Source organism: Oscarella lobularis, chromosome 9 (genome assembly GCF_947507565.1).
Source record: "Oscarella lobularis chromosome 9, ooOscLobu1.1, whole genome shotgun sequence".
Classification (NCBI taxonomy): Eukaryota; Metazoa; Porifera; class Homoscleromorpha; order Homosclerophorida; family Oscarellidae; genus Oscarella; species Oscarella lobularis.
In genome coordinates, this window is record NC_089183.1 from 459,731 (window position 1) to 474,447 (window position 14,717).

Consider the following 14,717-nt stretch of genomic DNA (forward strand, 5'->3'; position numbering starts at 1 on the left):
GGACTGGGGGCGCTCATTTCTCTAAAATCAATATTCTTCTGGCGTTTCAAAATGATTTGTAGATAAAGGGAGGTACGAGAAGTTCAGCGTGCATTCGCGCTGCGGCTACTACTCGTTAAAATACGGTATTTATATCCTCCAATTCTACAAAATACTCCGTCAGACAACGAGAAAGGAAATGAAAAAAGGAGAGCCACAACACAAAATTCCACGTGCACTGTTAATAAATCAATAAATACAACATATATTAATATTGTTATCGTTACTCTTGTCCGTCCTTTCTAGTTCGTTGCAATGGTGGTATAATAATAATAATAATACATGGGCTTTCCTGGGGGAATGGAGGGGGAGGGAAGAACAAAAGTTGTCAAACAAACCATTTGATTAAAGAAGCAAACAGGAAAAAGATCTCTCTCTCGCATAATAATAATAATAATAGCTCTCAGCCTAAGACTCTATCAATACACGATCTAGCTAGAAGCCGGAAGCGGAGACCCCTCTTTTTTCTCCTCCTCCTCCTCCTCCATCGGAGCCGGAACCTCCGCCGGAGCTTCGTCCGGCTCCGAAGCAGCGACGGGCGACCCAAGAGGCGACGCGTCCTCCTTCTTCGCCAAAGGACTCCCTCCGCTTGCCGTCACCTCATCGTCGTCCAACGACGGCACTCCGTGCCGCCGATCCTCGTCATCATACGTCTCACCCACCTTCATCGCCGCCGATTGCCGCCGTCCCGCCCCCGTCGCCGGCGCTTCGAGCACGAAATTCCGCCCGTCAATCAACAAAACCTCCGAATGCACGGAATTGACCGTGTGCACGTTGAACTCGCCGGCGCGCTCGTGCAACGCCGTCTGAATCTCCGTCAGCGCTTCGGTGAGCGCATTCCCGCCCTGAAGCATCGTCGCGACGGCCGCGTTCGCGTTCGCGAGGCTCGCCACGCCGTCGGGATCGTCGACGAGAAGACGCGCCACTTCGGCCATGGGCAGGCGCGTTTGATCGAAGCGAACGAGCTGCTGAAGCGATTCCAAGGCGACGAGAGCGTAGTAGGCCTGTTGCATGCAGCCGAGAACGGTGTGCTGCGCTTGATCGAACGCTCTCACGGGCAGAGCGAGTTGGGACGTCACCGTCGCTTCCGTTTGCATCGCGACGGCGTCGCCCTCTCCGCCGCCGCCGCCACTCTGACTATGATGATTCGCGTTATTTATAATAATCGCTATTTCGTCGTCGTCGCTCTCGACGAATTCGAATTCTTCGACTTCCGCCTCGGCGTAGCTGACGGGAAGACGCGTCGCGCGCGAGCGCAACGACATCGTGTGACTGGGTTCGTCGTCGAGAGACTCATCCGGATCGATCATCAATTTCGACGGCGATTCGAGACGCAATCGTTTCGCCGGCGGCGGAACGGAGGCCGAACTCGACGCCGCGTAGCCGCCGGTCGACGACGTCGGCGCGGCGGCGACGGCGACGGAGGGCGAGATCATTCCGGTGGAGAGAGTCGACATGAGACCGGAGGCTTCTTCTTTGGGATTCGTTAGACTCGTCAGGCCGACGACCTCTTCGGGCGAGACGCCGTGATCGAGGAGGTGCTTGTGAAGGCTCGCGATGTAGAAGAAGGGCTTGGAGCAGACGCGGCAGTAGTGGACGCGTTGGCCGCGTCGCGAGACGGCGTCTGCGAGAGAGGAGGAAAGAGAAAAGTCTACGGAATTTTGATAATTTAGAAAATCAATTGGAAATCGGTGTCAAAATCAACGAATTCTCTCCTCTCTAATATATTTCAAAATACCGTTTTTTTAATTCAACTACGTTATACACCGTTTCACAATTTTTCCACCCCCAAAGCAAAGTCTCACCTTTTCTTGGCTCCGACGTCGAACTCGCAGCCGTCGAAGCGGCGGAAGTCGCATTCGCAGAGGCCACCGCTGCCGCCGCCGCCGCCGATTCGTCCTCCTGCTTAAAATACGTCCGCAGATCGCCGCTCTCGGTCAGCCACGACGACCCCGGATGACACTTCGTCATATGCTTAATGAGACTTCCCACGTAAACGAACACGGCCGAACAGCAGGGACACTGACGCGTGCGTCGCGCCTGATACCGATCTAGAAACAAAGCCCCGTGGAAATTGACGATCAAAAAAGCGCCTGTATGATTAGCCATACCACGCCTTTCCGCAGACGCATTTTTACCTGAATTCCCGCTCTGATTCGTCGTCGTTGCCGTCAACGACATCGTCGCCGGCGAGCCGCGTCCCTCCGCGACTTTCGCCGTCGGCGAGTCGCCCTTGAGCCCCGGCACCGGCGCCGGAAGTATCGGAATATTCACTGTCGTCGCCGATGACGTCATTGAGACGCGCGGTTTGTCGTCGTCGTCGGGTTTCGACGACGGCGACGCTTCTTCCGATGCGACGCCGCCGCCGCCGCCGCCGCCGCCGGTCGGAACGGTCGCGGACGAGCCCGGGGCGGCGAGCGACGGCGGACGCGTGCGCGTCGTCTTGGGAAGATCGTAGGAGGCGTCGGGATGATAGCGGCGCATGTGTTTGATGAAGCTGGCGCCGTAGACGAATTCCATGCGGCACACGGGGCACACGTAGCACTTGCGGCTCACTATGCGCCAGTTGGAGCCTAGAGGGAGGAAAGAATTCAATAAAGACCCAAAGTTACTGCTATTCAGCTCAGGGAGTCATAGTACTGCATCCGTAATTCTCTATTGATTAATTTGCTCTACTCTAAACGCACGCTTTCCCCCCTCATACCTGGCGTTAAAGCGGTCGAACCACTTCCCCCGCCGCTCTTCGAGAGAGGAGATTGCTGATGTGGCGGCGGCGGCGGCGTCGTCGTCGTCGTCGCCGTCGTTGCCGGCAAATCCTTCTTATAAAGCTGATTCGACGTAACCAACTCCGGCAATTTCGGCAACACCTGCTGCTTCGACGGCACCTGCTGCTTCGCCGCCTCGACGACGGACGCCGGCGGATACTTTCTCACTTCGCTCGCATCCACAATGACGGACGCGTGATGAGTCGCTCTTCCCGTGCCGCTAGATTCTCCGTCCGATTTACCGCCGTCCGACTTGTTCTCCGTTTCGCCGCCGTCATTTTCCTTTTCCGGATCGACTTCGCCGTTGCTGACGTTGTTGCCGCCGCCGCCGCCGCTTCCGCCGTCGGCGTTCAAATCGAAGGAGAAGCCGCTTGAGAGATTCTTGAGGCCTTCTTGGCGTATGCCGGCGATGCGTAGCGAGGCGCGTTCGAATATTGATTTGAAGTCGTCCTGCTTTGGAGGGGGAGCGTTTCTGCGTGAAGGAGCCAGAGAGAATGAATCACGCGTGGCTGTGTAAGAACTATAGGAGAATATTGATACATACATACGTATCTCGACATGCACAATATTGATTGTAGAGCCCCTTAGTGACTAGGTCTCTACTTACCCTCTATTGGGTGGTGACGGTGCTGACGTCGGAGGAGCCCGCTGTGAACGAGCGATTTGCTGCTGGGATGACGAAGACTGGGGCGGAGTGAAGTATTTTTCCTGCGTTATGGGGCCCATGTAGGGGCACGCTTCGCCCGGATGGTAGCTCGTCATATGCTTCATGAAGCTCGCGCCGTAGACGAACGTCATCTTACAGAGAGGACACTCGTACATGGGACGGGGAAAACGGACTTGAGACGCTAAAGAAGAGAGGACAGTTATTAATACATCAGAATTTATGGTTCAAGACTATAGGCCCAGAGACACTAGTCTGCCAAAAGATACGTGATTTGCTTTAGCAATGATTCTCTACAGTGTGAATGAGCTATAGTATATGGCATATATGCGTATCCTACTGGGTGCTGATCTGCTACTACGCGTTTCTTACGATCTGGAGTTGCGTCCTGACTTCCTTCGTCTCCACCACCACCCTCTTTCTCCTTTTTTACCTTCACCTCAACGGGCGGTGGCGACGTTCCCCTCGCTCCTCCCGGTGCCAAACTTCCTGAATGCGACGCCGCAGACACGTAACTGGAGAACGCCGATCCTCGATATATGTCCCCACTGCCGCCGCCGCCGGCTTTCGCTTCGTCTCCTCGAGCGGGAAGCGTGGTTTGCCCCGTCGTTGCCATGGTCGCGTGATGACTGCCGCCGGAAAGCGACGACGCCGTCGCGTAGCTCTGCATCAGTTCGCGATGGACTTTGTACTTGTGCTTCATCAGATTGGCGTGATAGACGAAGACTTCGCCGCAAAATTCACAGTGAAGCGACGACACTTTGGGATTGACGGAGACCATAGGAGAGGCAAGCTGCTGCATAGGATTCGCCGCCTGTAGCGACGCCGAATGCTTCGTCTCCATGTGCGTGATGAGACAGCTCTTGTACTTGAACTGCCGACCGCACACTTGACAGCGAAGCGAATTCGAAGCCTCAAGTTCTGATAAAACACATAGAGAAAAAAATATTAGTATTCCTCCCATTAACACAAATAATGTAATCTTTATGAATGCTAGTCTCACAGACTCTCACCTTTCAATGAATACAGAACATTCGCATCTGGAGCCATAGAAACGCCAGTTGTATAATACCCAGGCATCATTGAAGGAGCCCCTTGTAGTACTGTTTGAGGCGCAACTGCTGAAGCTGCCGCCGCCGCCGCCGCCGCCGCCGTTGCCGGGGCAATAGGTCTCTGCGACGTCATCGATTTCTTCTGCGAAGCGCCGCCACTCGGTGACGACGACGATGACGACGCGACGACGACGTCATCCTTGCCTCTTGGCGGCGGCGGCGGCGGCGACGCCGCTGCCACTGCCGCCGATGACGTCATTTCGTGCTTCTGCATGTGCTTCGCGTAGCTTCCCGGATACACGAACGAAGCGCCGCACACTTTGCAGACGAGACGGCTACTCTGCTGTAGCTGCACGTGCGGATGCGACGTCGATTGGGTGTACTCCATCGCTTGGGAGGCGCCGGGCGGGGGCGTGGAGGGAGCGGGAGGAAGAGGGACGTTTACTGTTGCACTATTGCTCGCTGCGCTCGTCATTCCTGAGGGGAGGGAGGGAGGAAAAAGGCGATTTTACTATTGGATTAGCGCGCTTTAGCGTTGGCGAGGGCAACTCGCGACTAAATTAAAAGGGGATATTCGAATTGATGCGTGACGTCATTAGATGTGAACCCGGACTCTTTTTTTCCATACAGAACCGGTTCGTACCGACGAACGAGGAATGAGTCATCCGAAAAACAATTTGCAAAGGATAACAAAATGGATACGCAAAAGGGGGCGTGACTCCACCCCCGCGCGGTGGACCCCACGCGGAAAAAGGAACTAGTGTTCCCAGTGTACCCAGTGTACGAGAATATCCGCGTTCCGGCGTTCGGGGCGGGGTGCGGAAGAGATCCATTACCGAGAAAAGTGCTACGTCATCGCTTTTGGGAATAATATCCAGTTCGTTATACGGGATATCGAATGGGGGTGGGGGAGGAGTTTTTGCCGCGGCAGACAGTCTAAGCGACGATTGCGGCAATATTGCGCGCGTTTACACGGTCTAGCGGCTCGCCCGCGATTGGAATTCTAATTAGGGTAGCGCACGCGAATCCGCAAAAGTGCGTCTGCCTTCTCGGCGGCGACCAATCAGCGCGCAGAAAAAACGAGGAAGCGAAAACCGCATCCACGCGAATGGCAGAAAAGCACGAAAAATATGTCGCGCGTTCGAACGAAGGCGCGCGTAGAGAAAAGAGGCGCGCGCACGCGGGGAAAGGAGGAGAGAAGCCAAGTTGTGTGAGAGAAAAGCGAAGGGTAATTAAATTACGAGCCAGCGCTCAGCGACGCGCTAATTCGATTAGATGGCTAAGTTAATTAAAACGAAGGGCAACATGACGAAGCGAGAGCAAGGGCCCTCGTAAAAATTTGGAGGGGGCCCCCCGTGCGTTCCCCGAACGTAGAAGGCGTCGAAGGGCGATAATCGTGCACGGAATCGCACGAGCCGTCACGCGCGACGCGAGGGCGAACGGCGGTGTGACGTCAAATCGCGCGGCGAGAGTCGCGCGGCGTTTTTTCGCTTCGAAAACGACCTAGCGTCGGAAATGCGAGCGCGAATCGTCGCGCGTCGCGTTTTCGCTTTCGCGGAACGACAGGGACACGCGCGAAGGCGGAGGGGGGCCCCCTTTCGACGAACAAGACGAGACTTACGCGTCGTTTTCGCGTCGTTTCGGCTCGTTTTGGCGCGTCGACGCGATGTACGTTCTCCGGGCCGGCCGGACGATCGGTTATCGTCGAGGAATTACGGACCGAAATATTGGAAATCGCGAATAATGTGAATGTGACCAATTTGGCATGTTCGGTCACGATAGCCCGTATGTGAGTAATGTTGGGTGTGTGACGTCATCTCGTAATAACCGGATGCCCGAAATTCCTGTCCAACCCCTTCTCTTAACGCACTTTGACCTTTCGTGACGCGGTCGCGTTTTTTATTTTCGGCGAAATGTCGATTATTTGCATCACGTGCCTGCCACGGCGTGTCAACCGTCTCCTAGCTACAGGCGGGTGATTTTCCAAGGAGACCTCCTAACTCGTCCCCTACTAACTCGATTTCTCTCGCGAGCCAAATTTCATGCAGCTCGTGCATTTGTCAGAATCATTAGTGCGTTGCAAATGCACATTCTCGCATCCTGTAAAAGTAATGAGGAAGGGGAGGGATACGATTTCATTTGCCCGTGATTTTCTCGGTCTCGCCGAGAAGTAAACAAGGAAATTCTCCTTGGTTACGTTTCCACGAGAAGCAAACAAAGATGCGATTATTGCGAAAGGTCTCCCCCGGCTCGTGCATCACGAGACTCTCGACATATGAACACACGTATAGCCATTGATGGGAGCTAAAGGCTAATAGACACAACCGAACGCCCCCACGCCGACCTCACACGAGAAATCGTTCCCATATGCCGAAGCCAAACAACATCAGTTATTACAGAGAACAAGGTGTGTGGCTTTTGATTCGACGCAGGTGGGCAGACACCAAATTCCACGCCCCCTCATCGTCTCAACGGAATGGAATGCCAGACAAAACCAAAGCGAGCGAAGCCTCTTACTTGCGCTAAATCGAATTGCATCTCTAAAAGATGTCTGCTTCTCTCTTTTGTCACAGGACAATCCCCTTTTTTGACTCCTCCCCTCTTATTTCCACGCCCACGATTACAATTACTGTTCTGGGTTACGGTCAAACACCTATCTGCTCAACATATTGACCTATATCTCTCTCAAATGCTTCATATATATGTATATACCACATAAATATATTCATTCTTCTACCCAACCTTTTAGGCCTCGAATCAACACAGGTGGAAACAAGGGTTTGAGGAGAGGTAGAGGTTCCGTTCTTAGGCAAACTACATTATTCTCTATAACCGTGGTACATATTCTGAATTCCCCCCGGGAGCTCGCGTGGCTTTCAAGTGCCCTACGTCAACATTCGACAGGATCCTTCCGGCTGAAATCAGGTGACTAGCAAACAAACGCACTACGCTGCCTCTCATAATGGGCACGCCCTATATGGCCCAGCAGAAGATCTACTGTTACACAAGGGGTCCAACAGTCTGTACACCCAAAAATAGCGAAGCGAACTACTATATTGGGACCATATCCTCCTTGCTATTATTATTATCTCAGCATTAGGTTAACTAAAGACTAATGGTTTCACATGCCTCTCACTTCTAGTGGTTTGTCTGACTTTGGCAGATGCTTGTGCTTCCCCAGCTGACTGGCTGTGAAGCTAATGTACGTACGTACGTTCGTAAGACTGTGGCTGTAAGCGTCACTCTGGCATTCTTTCTTATCTACCACCAGGTCAACCACAAGACCTCCTCTAAGCTTAAGTTCCTAAATAGCAAGAGTCCCACAGCGCCACGTAAAAACCATCAAATTCTTTCAAAGCTACAGGACCCTCCTATAATCATTCTCCCAAGGATCCCTCATACAGTTTATCCCCTAACGTCTTTCATCATACAATAGTCTATCCATCGAGATATTTCATAAAATCCTAGCAATTCGTTCAACGCCTACAAAGTCCCACTCACGCAGGCGGCCAGACATAATCATCTAAATCTCATTGACGACATTCCGCGCTCACACATTCCAAAAGATTCTCATATAAAAGTCTATCTAATCAATCAAGTCCTAATCGTCATCATTTCTCACACCGAGTGCAGCACGACCAAGTGCTCCTGCGGATCGACGGTCATATAGCTACTCGGTCCCAACTTCTTCAGCAAATTCTCGCCGAGCTGATTGGCGGCGAGCACCAAATCAGCGACGACAAAATGCAACGTCACGCCCTCGGTGACGACAATCTTACACTCGGGACAATAATAGATATACAACTCGACGTTCGACGCAAGCGCCGACGAGAGGGAATAGATGAGAAAAAATCGATGACCCTCGCGCCCCTTAAACGGCCGCTGATCCAATATACTCGAATAGAACTGCTCCATGATCACGAGATCGCAGCTCACGTACATATTGAGTCTCAACGCGGCGCTCTCGGTCGCGGCCCCGCCGCCGGACGAACGCGGTCGCGCGTAGAGCCCGAATAGGGGAAGCGTCGAGAGGGGATATTCGGGAACGTGCGGATAGGCGTAGTACTTTTCGTACTGCTGCGACGGGGTCATGCCGGACGTGGCGCGAACGCGATAGAAAGAGCGCGAGGCGAACGCGCGGCGCATCGTTCGCGCGTGCGCGTCGAGATCCGCGGGAACGATGAGAAGAATGCATAGGGATACCTGTTGACGAAAGGCGTCGATTCGCGATCGTTTCGACGACGACGACGACGGAATATCGCCGCTCGCGTCGTCGACGTCGTCGTCGCCGCCGCTGACGTCATCATCGTTAATCACGTGCTGTTCTTCGAGTGCCGGAAGAGCGACGCTCGACGGCGGATTGCTTTCGCACGTGAACGACATGAAGTTGAGAAGTTCGCTGAAGCGTCCGATCATCGTATGAATCGCGGATATCACGTGAGCGAATTGGAATTGAAGCGGTTTGATTTCGACGTGTGAGAGCGAGTGGGCGGCAGTTTGAAAAATCGCTAATAAACATAAATCAAAAAATGAATAATCGTTTTTAGTCTCTGTCTTACGTTCTAGACGGGTTATTTCGTATCCGGTTATTTGGGGTAATAACGGTTGGAGTTTGCCCGCTTTCAATTCCGCTCCCATCGCGTCGTAGTGCTCCTTCGAGTCGAAGCGCAGTACGACGGTGAGCGGTTCCTGATTGGATAGCAGCGGGGTCACGTGCTTCGAAGCGCTCTTGATCGCACCGGCGAGCTTGTCCGCGTGGTCCGTGTTGACGCGTTCGGCGGTCACCATGCCGTAGAAATCGCGACCGGTTACACTGACAGATGCCGAGTCCCAGAAGGCAGTGATCTGAGAAGAGAACAGAAAGGGTACAAAACGAGCCCTTTTTTATCTCAGCAAACGTTAGTGGCATACTGTGTATATCCCACACGAACTAAGACGCTGATAATATTGACTCTACACATTAGGGTTCATTTCTGGGTGACGTCAAATAACAAACTTAGACTGATCAATCATACTACAACAGCAATATTATCTCGTGACCCTTCTATAGCAGATGATGAACATTGCAATGCTAGATGGAAGGAAGTCTCGTGACACGAGACTTCCTTCTGCCTGGTATATCTAACAAAAAAAGGCCTAAGGCAGTGACATAGATCTCAGCTAAGAAACTAGCACATATCAAACAGATGGCGTGGTGAGACATTCACTTATGTAGGTGTACACCAAAAAAAGCTATGCGTAGTACACAAAACGAAGCAAGGGGCTCTGAGCTACAAGTAAGTCGATCGTACTCACTAAAAACCCCTCCCCATTGGTGTCGAGTTGCATTCGACAATCGTAACGTAAAACTCCCTCGCGTAACCGCTTCGTGCACTCGAGCAGGCGCGATTAGGGTCCCGCGATTACCTCCCGAAACCATTATCTGACCGCTCGAGTCCTTTATGTGTCGCTAGTGTTCGCTTACCATTCGTTTCTGGTTTCCGTCGCTTTTGACGACGTGCACGGGGCGTCGAACGGCGCTGGCGGTGGCCGAGCTCGCGTCGTTTTCGTCGTGCGTTGCTTCGCCTTGGCGAGCGTCGTCGCTCGCGCCAAGAAGCTCCTCGTGAGCGATCGGGGGAACACGCGTTTCGGCCATGTTGTCTTCCACGTGCCTGAGAAGAACTCCCGGATCGGGGCCAAATCAAAAGAATTGGGCTTCATTGCTTTTGTTTACCTTAAGGCTTACATAGTTAATTTTGCAGTGCACGTGCATCAAATTATTTTTTATGATCCAGAGCAATAATTCACACAAATGAAGAAATTATTAGTTCTCAACAAACCACACAATAAATCATTCGAAAAAATAGGAATAACCAACTCATTGCGAAAAACCAGCAACTTACATAAGCTCTGCTTGCTCGCCCTCCATTAGCTCATCTATTAGCTCAGTCTGCAATTCAGCGATTTTCTCATCTTGCTGTAACACCAACTCCTCCAACTCTTCGCACTCCTTCTGTAACTCATTCCGCATTTTCGTTTTCTCCTCAATCTCCGATTCTAGTATTCGCGAGAGCAGCTCTTCGGAATTTGCACACAACTTCGAGAGGTCTAGCATTTCTTGCTTCACGACGTCGATCGTATTCGCAGCTGCACGCTCTGCGGCTGCGAGAGCCTCCGAAAACGACCCGACGCCATCGCGACTTTCGGTCACCAACTTGATTGCGCGATTCACGGGTTCCCAATCCACTTCAAAATCGTCTTCGAGATTTTTCATAGCTTCGAGCATGGTGATGATCGACGTAGCGAGCTTTTTTGTGTCGTCGTCCATCTTTCGAGTCGGCGCACTGAGTCCACTGACGTCATCATGGTGTCTTAAGATAAACCACGTGCCTCAGTAAAAATTCATAAATGACGAGTAAACATTTTATTGCAATTGACAGCTTAGAAATACAGCGCCTCTTTTACCTTTTAGCTGGAAGTTACGTACACACATACTCTATGTACATACATAGGGCTCATGTTTAGGATCCTAATTAGGCGTTCTCTGATTTTGAAGTTCATTGTCTGCGTACTGTAGGTATGTTCAGATCATATTTTCGGTTACCCTTACACGCGTACATACCCACGCACATACTGTACATGAGTGGATACTTTTGATTGTGACGTCAAAAACCGTCAATTTGAAACAGGGGGTTTTTAGTATTTTTCTGTTAATCAAAGAAAAAACGCTTTATTCGCGCCGTCATCGTTTCAAATTCAAATTCTGATTTTATCTCTATTTTTCTGTTGGATATTTCAATTGTGCAAACTGCCAGGGTTTTTTTGCTACCACTTTTCTTCCGTTGTGGAGATGTTGAGCTCAACCCGGGCCCTGTGAAATATCCGTGTGGTTGGTGCTGTCAATCGGTTAGATCTGATCAAGAGGGCATTCTTTGTGATTTCGGTACCTATGCCTATTTGGGCAGACCAATCAGCGCGCTAGAGACCACGTCATTCCTAACAAATTACAACAATATACCCAAAGTAAACAATAAATTCGGCAGAAATAGTCTCTCTGACTTCTCAAAACTCAAACTTGCACTACCAGAGCAATCGATCGTCTACATAGCAACAGCCTTATTCATCAGTTTGAAGCGTCCTTCACCATGTCAGCAGTGAGACTTTCTGCCAACTTCTGACGTGATGCTGATGCTTCCTTTTTCATCTGAAGAATAATGCCCGGGAGCATGCCGACGGCGTCAGCACTGATAGTGCTCATATGCTGGTGTGACACCTCATTACGCCTGTTAACGATTGCCTCTGCAATCGCGTCGCAGCTACTGCTCCAGTTCTTTTCCCGCTTGAATTTAGCGCGATGGTCCTGTATAAACTGCGATGTATTGACAAAATCTCTATCGATTTCCAGCGAGTGTAGGCGTTCCTCGAGCTCTTGTATCTCTTCTTGTCTCTTCACGTCGCGTTCCTTGAGCTCTTGTATCTCTTCTTGTCTCTTCACGTCGCGTTCCTTGAGCTCTTGTAGATCTTTTTTCACGTTCTTTGGAAGTTCCACGCGCAGTTCCAATAATCGAGATATTTCGCCAGTTTGCTTTTTTCTTTTCTCTGTCGACTCTTTATATGCGGCACGCAGATTTTCGATTTCTTTTTTCTGCTGTTCGTGCTGTTTCAACAGCCGTGGGACCTTGGAAGCCTCTTTTTTCGGCTGGCCGTTTTCGATTATGACCTTGCTGTATTTGTTTCGCAGGTCCTCAAGATCTCTGTTCTGCCTTTCGACCCTAAAAAGCAGATCGCGAATCGATCGCGGGTTCGAAATCACTCCGCCCTGCGTGTCAGACCTCTCAATGCAGCCTTTCGCTTGTCTGAGAGTCTTCTGCAAGTCGTCGAGAGTATCAGAAAATGAGGCAGCAGCTCGATCGATCGCATTGACTGAGGGGGTCTCTCCGCAACGAATGCTTTCCTTCAGGCTCGCAACAGCACGTTCGACTTCGACGTCTGGTCGGAGACTCGAAACCAGTTCGAGAAATCTCAACGTCGATTCAGCAATGCCATGTTTTCTATATTACGATTAGTTATCAGTAGAATAATTTCCCTTTTATTACCTTTTTGATAGAATGCGCGGTCGCGGAGACGCACTGGTACTCGTTCGAGATTGAGAACTGCTGCCGCCCACGCTTCCAGCCCCAATACTCCTACTTCCAATAGGACTTTGGGCTGACTGAGAAGGCTGAGAAGAAAGTGTCGTTAGAGGAGGAGTAGGCGGCGGGGGAAGAGACAGAGACTGACTCCCAGGAACTAAGGGAAAAAACTCGTCTTTCTTAAATTAATTATAGAAATTTTTTCTTACTTGATGTTGCTACGTTTGAAATTGGCGTCATTCTCGGCGCCGTTGCCGTCGTCGTGGTACCGCCAACAAGAGCAGCAGGCGTATCTGAAAAAAAAATAAAAAAGAGTCCAATATTTTATATTTATACATACTCAATATGATTCCTGCGGGAGCAGCAGCTGCTATTTTTGAACCAAGACCGGATGCTGCATCTGCTGACCTATATAACAACAACAACAATACATATAGAAATTTCAAACAAGCATTTAGTGTATGCAAACTTGTTCTCTGTTTTGGTTTCCCCGCCACCTGGAGGCAAAGGAAGAGGAGGATTTGATTGGCTAACAGACGGCAAAGACGCCTGGCAATAAATAAATAAATAAATAAATAAATAAATAAATAACCCATTCTTTGTGGTATTTACTTCGCTGCTGGCTATTAGCAATGAAGGGGGAGGGGGAGGAGACTGTTGAAGTAGCGATTTTGAAGATGAGAGAACATGAGAAGTAGAGGACACCGTTATCATGTCAGCCCTTCCACTTCCACTGCTAATTGGCTGAAAAGATACCAGTAGAAGAAGGAAGAGACGTTGATTTTGGAAGTGTCACTTTATCTGCTACAGCAGCTTGTGGCCGAATGACAGACGATATTGATTTCAATTGGGATTTCGTTGTCATGGCACCACGAGAAGTAGTCACGTGAAACGCGCTGGTAGGACCTCTTGGAATATGTCCCGGACGAAAAGCGCGTTCCTGAGCGATAACGGTGGCGGAAGTCGACCCAAACCACCGAATTCCAACGTTTTCATCGGAATTTTTGATCGACATTCGACCCAAATCAGACGTTCCTACATAAAGAGATTCGATGAATGAATAGCGTCGCGAATCGCCCGGATGGACTATAGGATTATGGGCGTGAGAACGGAGACACGTGGTCGTCGTGCGCCGCCGCGCGTTATTGTGCGACGTCGTCTTACCCGAATTCGTCGTTACGATGTCGTTCGACGTCGATGGGTGAACGGGGCGAGACGATTCGCGATCGTCTGGACTCGTTTCGTTCGGCTGCGCGAAAAAACGGGGTCTTTCCTCGCTGAGTTCGCTTTCGCTGCGCCGTCTCACCGTTTGGGTCGCTTTATCATGCGTCTCGGCCATCGGCGGAACGAAGGGAGTCTTCGGGGGGGATTTCGTTCGCCTTCGAAGCGTCTGCTAACACTTGAGATTGCCCCTTTGATTTTCCTTGAAGTGCGCATGCGTTTCTTTCGCAATCTGCTCGGCCCTTGTTCCCCGAACACCCGTCTGGATTCGTTTTGTTGGGCTGCACGAAAAAAACGGGTCGTTCCTCGCTGAGTTCGCTTTCGCTGCGCCGTCTCACCGTTTTATCGTGCGTCTCGGCCATCGGCGGAACGAAGGGAGTCTTCGAAGCGTCTGCTCCCTCGAATCGCGTCGATTGCACCCCGAATGACGGTCAGAGAAGCGACGAAAGCGATGTAGGTGCCGATCCTTTGATTTTTCTTGAAGTGCGCATGCGTTACTCTACGTACTACAGTTAGTACAAATACATAAATCAGTTCACTTGCGCGCCGCAGCAAGTGCCTTTCCAGCATAAGCGGCTCTACCAGATACGGGCTTTCTTTTTTCGCCCGTGCTGCAGCCGCCGGCTTAGCAACGGCCGCGGGAGCTTTCTTAGAATCCGCCGCGCCGCCCCCGCCGGATTCATTAGCTTGCTTTAAAAATAAATTGGACCTTGAGGTCCGGGGACCGCCAGCTGCTCGAGCCTTATTCATTGTCTGGAGCATGATAGAGATGTATGACGTCAGAAAGTCATCCATTTTGTATTCCTGGGTATACAAAGAATTCGCTTGCGGTCATTCTTTTGAAGGATACTGACTGACTGACTAA

The 14,717-nt window shown here is 51.1% G+C and overlaps 3 protein-coding genes across 6 annotated transcripts; all 3 read right to left on the bottom strand.

Annotated features, from left to right (window-relative positions):
• Window positions 1-112: 112 nt before the first annotated feature.
• Window positions 113-6,302, bottom strand: LOC136191596 (zinc finger protein 865-like). Of its 4 annotated transcripts, none has more exons than XM_065979966.1 (8): window positions 6,142-6,302; window positions 4,482-4,997; window positions 3,841-4,389; window positions 3,412-3,652; window positions 2,744-3,276; window positions 2,151-2,612; window positions 1,845-2,090; window positions 113-1,690 (listed from the first exon to the last, which is right to left on the bottom strand). In XM_065979966.1, exons 2-8 carry the CDS (start codon window positions 4,993-4,995, stop codon window positions 471-473), a joined length of 3,765 nt encoding a protein of 1,254 aa, XP_065836038.1. In that variant the 5' UTR covers window positions 4,996-4,997; window positions 6,142-6,302; the 3' UTR covers window positions 113-470. The 4 variants fall into 4 exon arrangements, with proteins under 4 accessions (XP_065836038.1, XP_065836036.1, XP_065836037.1 ...); XM_065979964.1 differs by having other exon boundaries at window positions 2,178-2,612; window positions 2,744-3,324; XM_065979965.1 differs by having other exon boundaries at window positions 113-1,663; window positions 2,744-3,324.
• A 1,726-nt stretch (window positions 6,303-8,028) lies between these two features.
• LOC136191612 (uncharacterized) lies at window positions 8,029-10,161 on the bottom strand. The gene is made up of 3 exons (XM_065979983.1): window positions 9,985-10,161; window positions 9,080-9,365; window positions 8,029-9,028 (listed from the first exon to the last, which is right to left on the bottom strand). The coding sequence occupies exons 1-3, from the start codon at window positions 10,153-10,155 to the stop codon at window positions 8,139-8,141; spliced, it is 1,347 nt and encodes a 448-aa protein (XP_065836055.1). The 5' UTR covers window positions 10,156-10,161; the 3' UTR covers window positions 8,029-8,138.
• Window positions 10,162-11,514: 1,353 nt separating this feature from the next.
• LOC136191333 (protein split ends-like) lies at window positions 11,515-14,331 on the bottom strand. Its single transcript, XM_065979656.1, has 11 exons — window positions 14,191-14,331; window positions 13,938-14,133; window positions 13,796-13,880; window positions 13,428-13,666; window positions 13,244-13,375; window positions 13,101-13,180; window positions 12,972-13,039; window positions 12,841-12,924; window positions 12,596-12,788; window positions 12,332-12,550; window positions 11,515-12,271 (listed from the first exon to the last, which is right to left on the bottom strand). The coding sequence occupies exons 2-11, from the start codon at window positions 13,968-13,970 to the stop codon at window positions 11,623-11,625; spliced, it is 1,782 nt and encodes a 593-aa protein (XP_065835728.1). The 5' UTR covers window positions 13,971-14,133; window positions 14,191-14,331; the 3' UTR covers window positions 11,515-11,622.
• Between the last annotated feature and the right edge of the window lie 386 nt (window positions 14,332-14,717).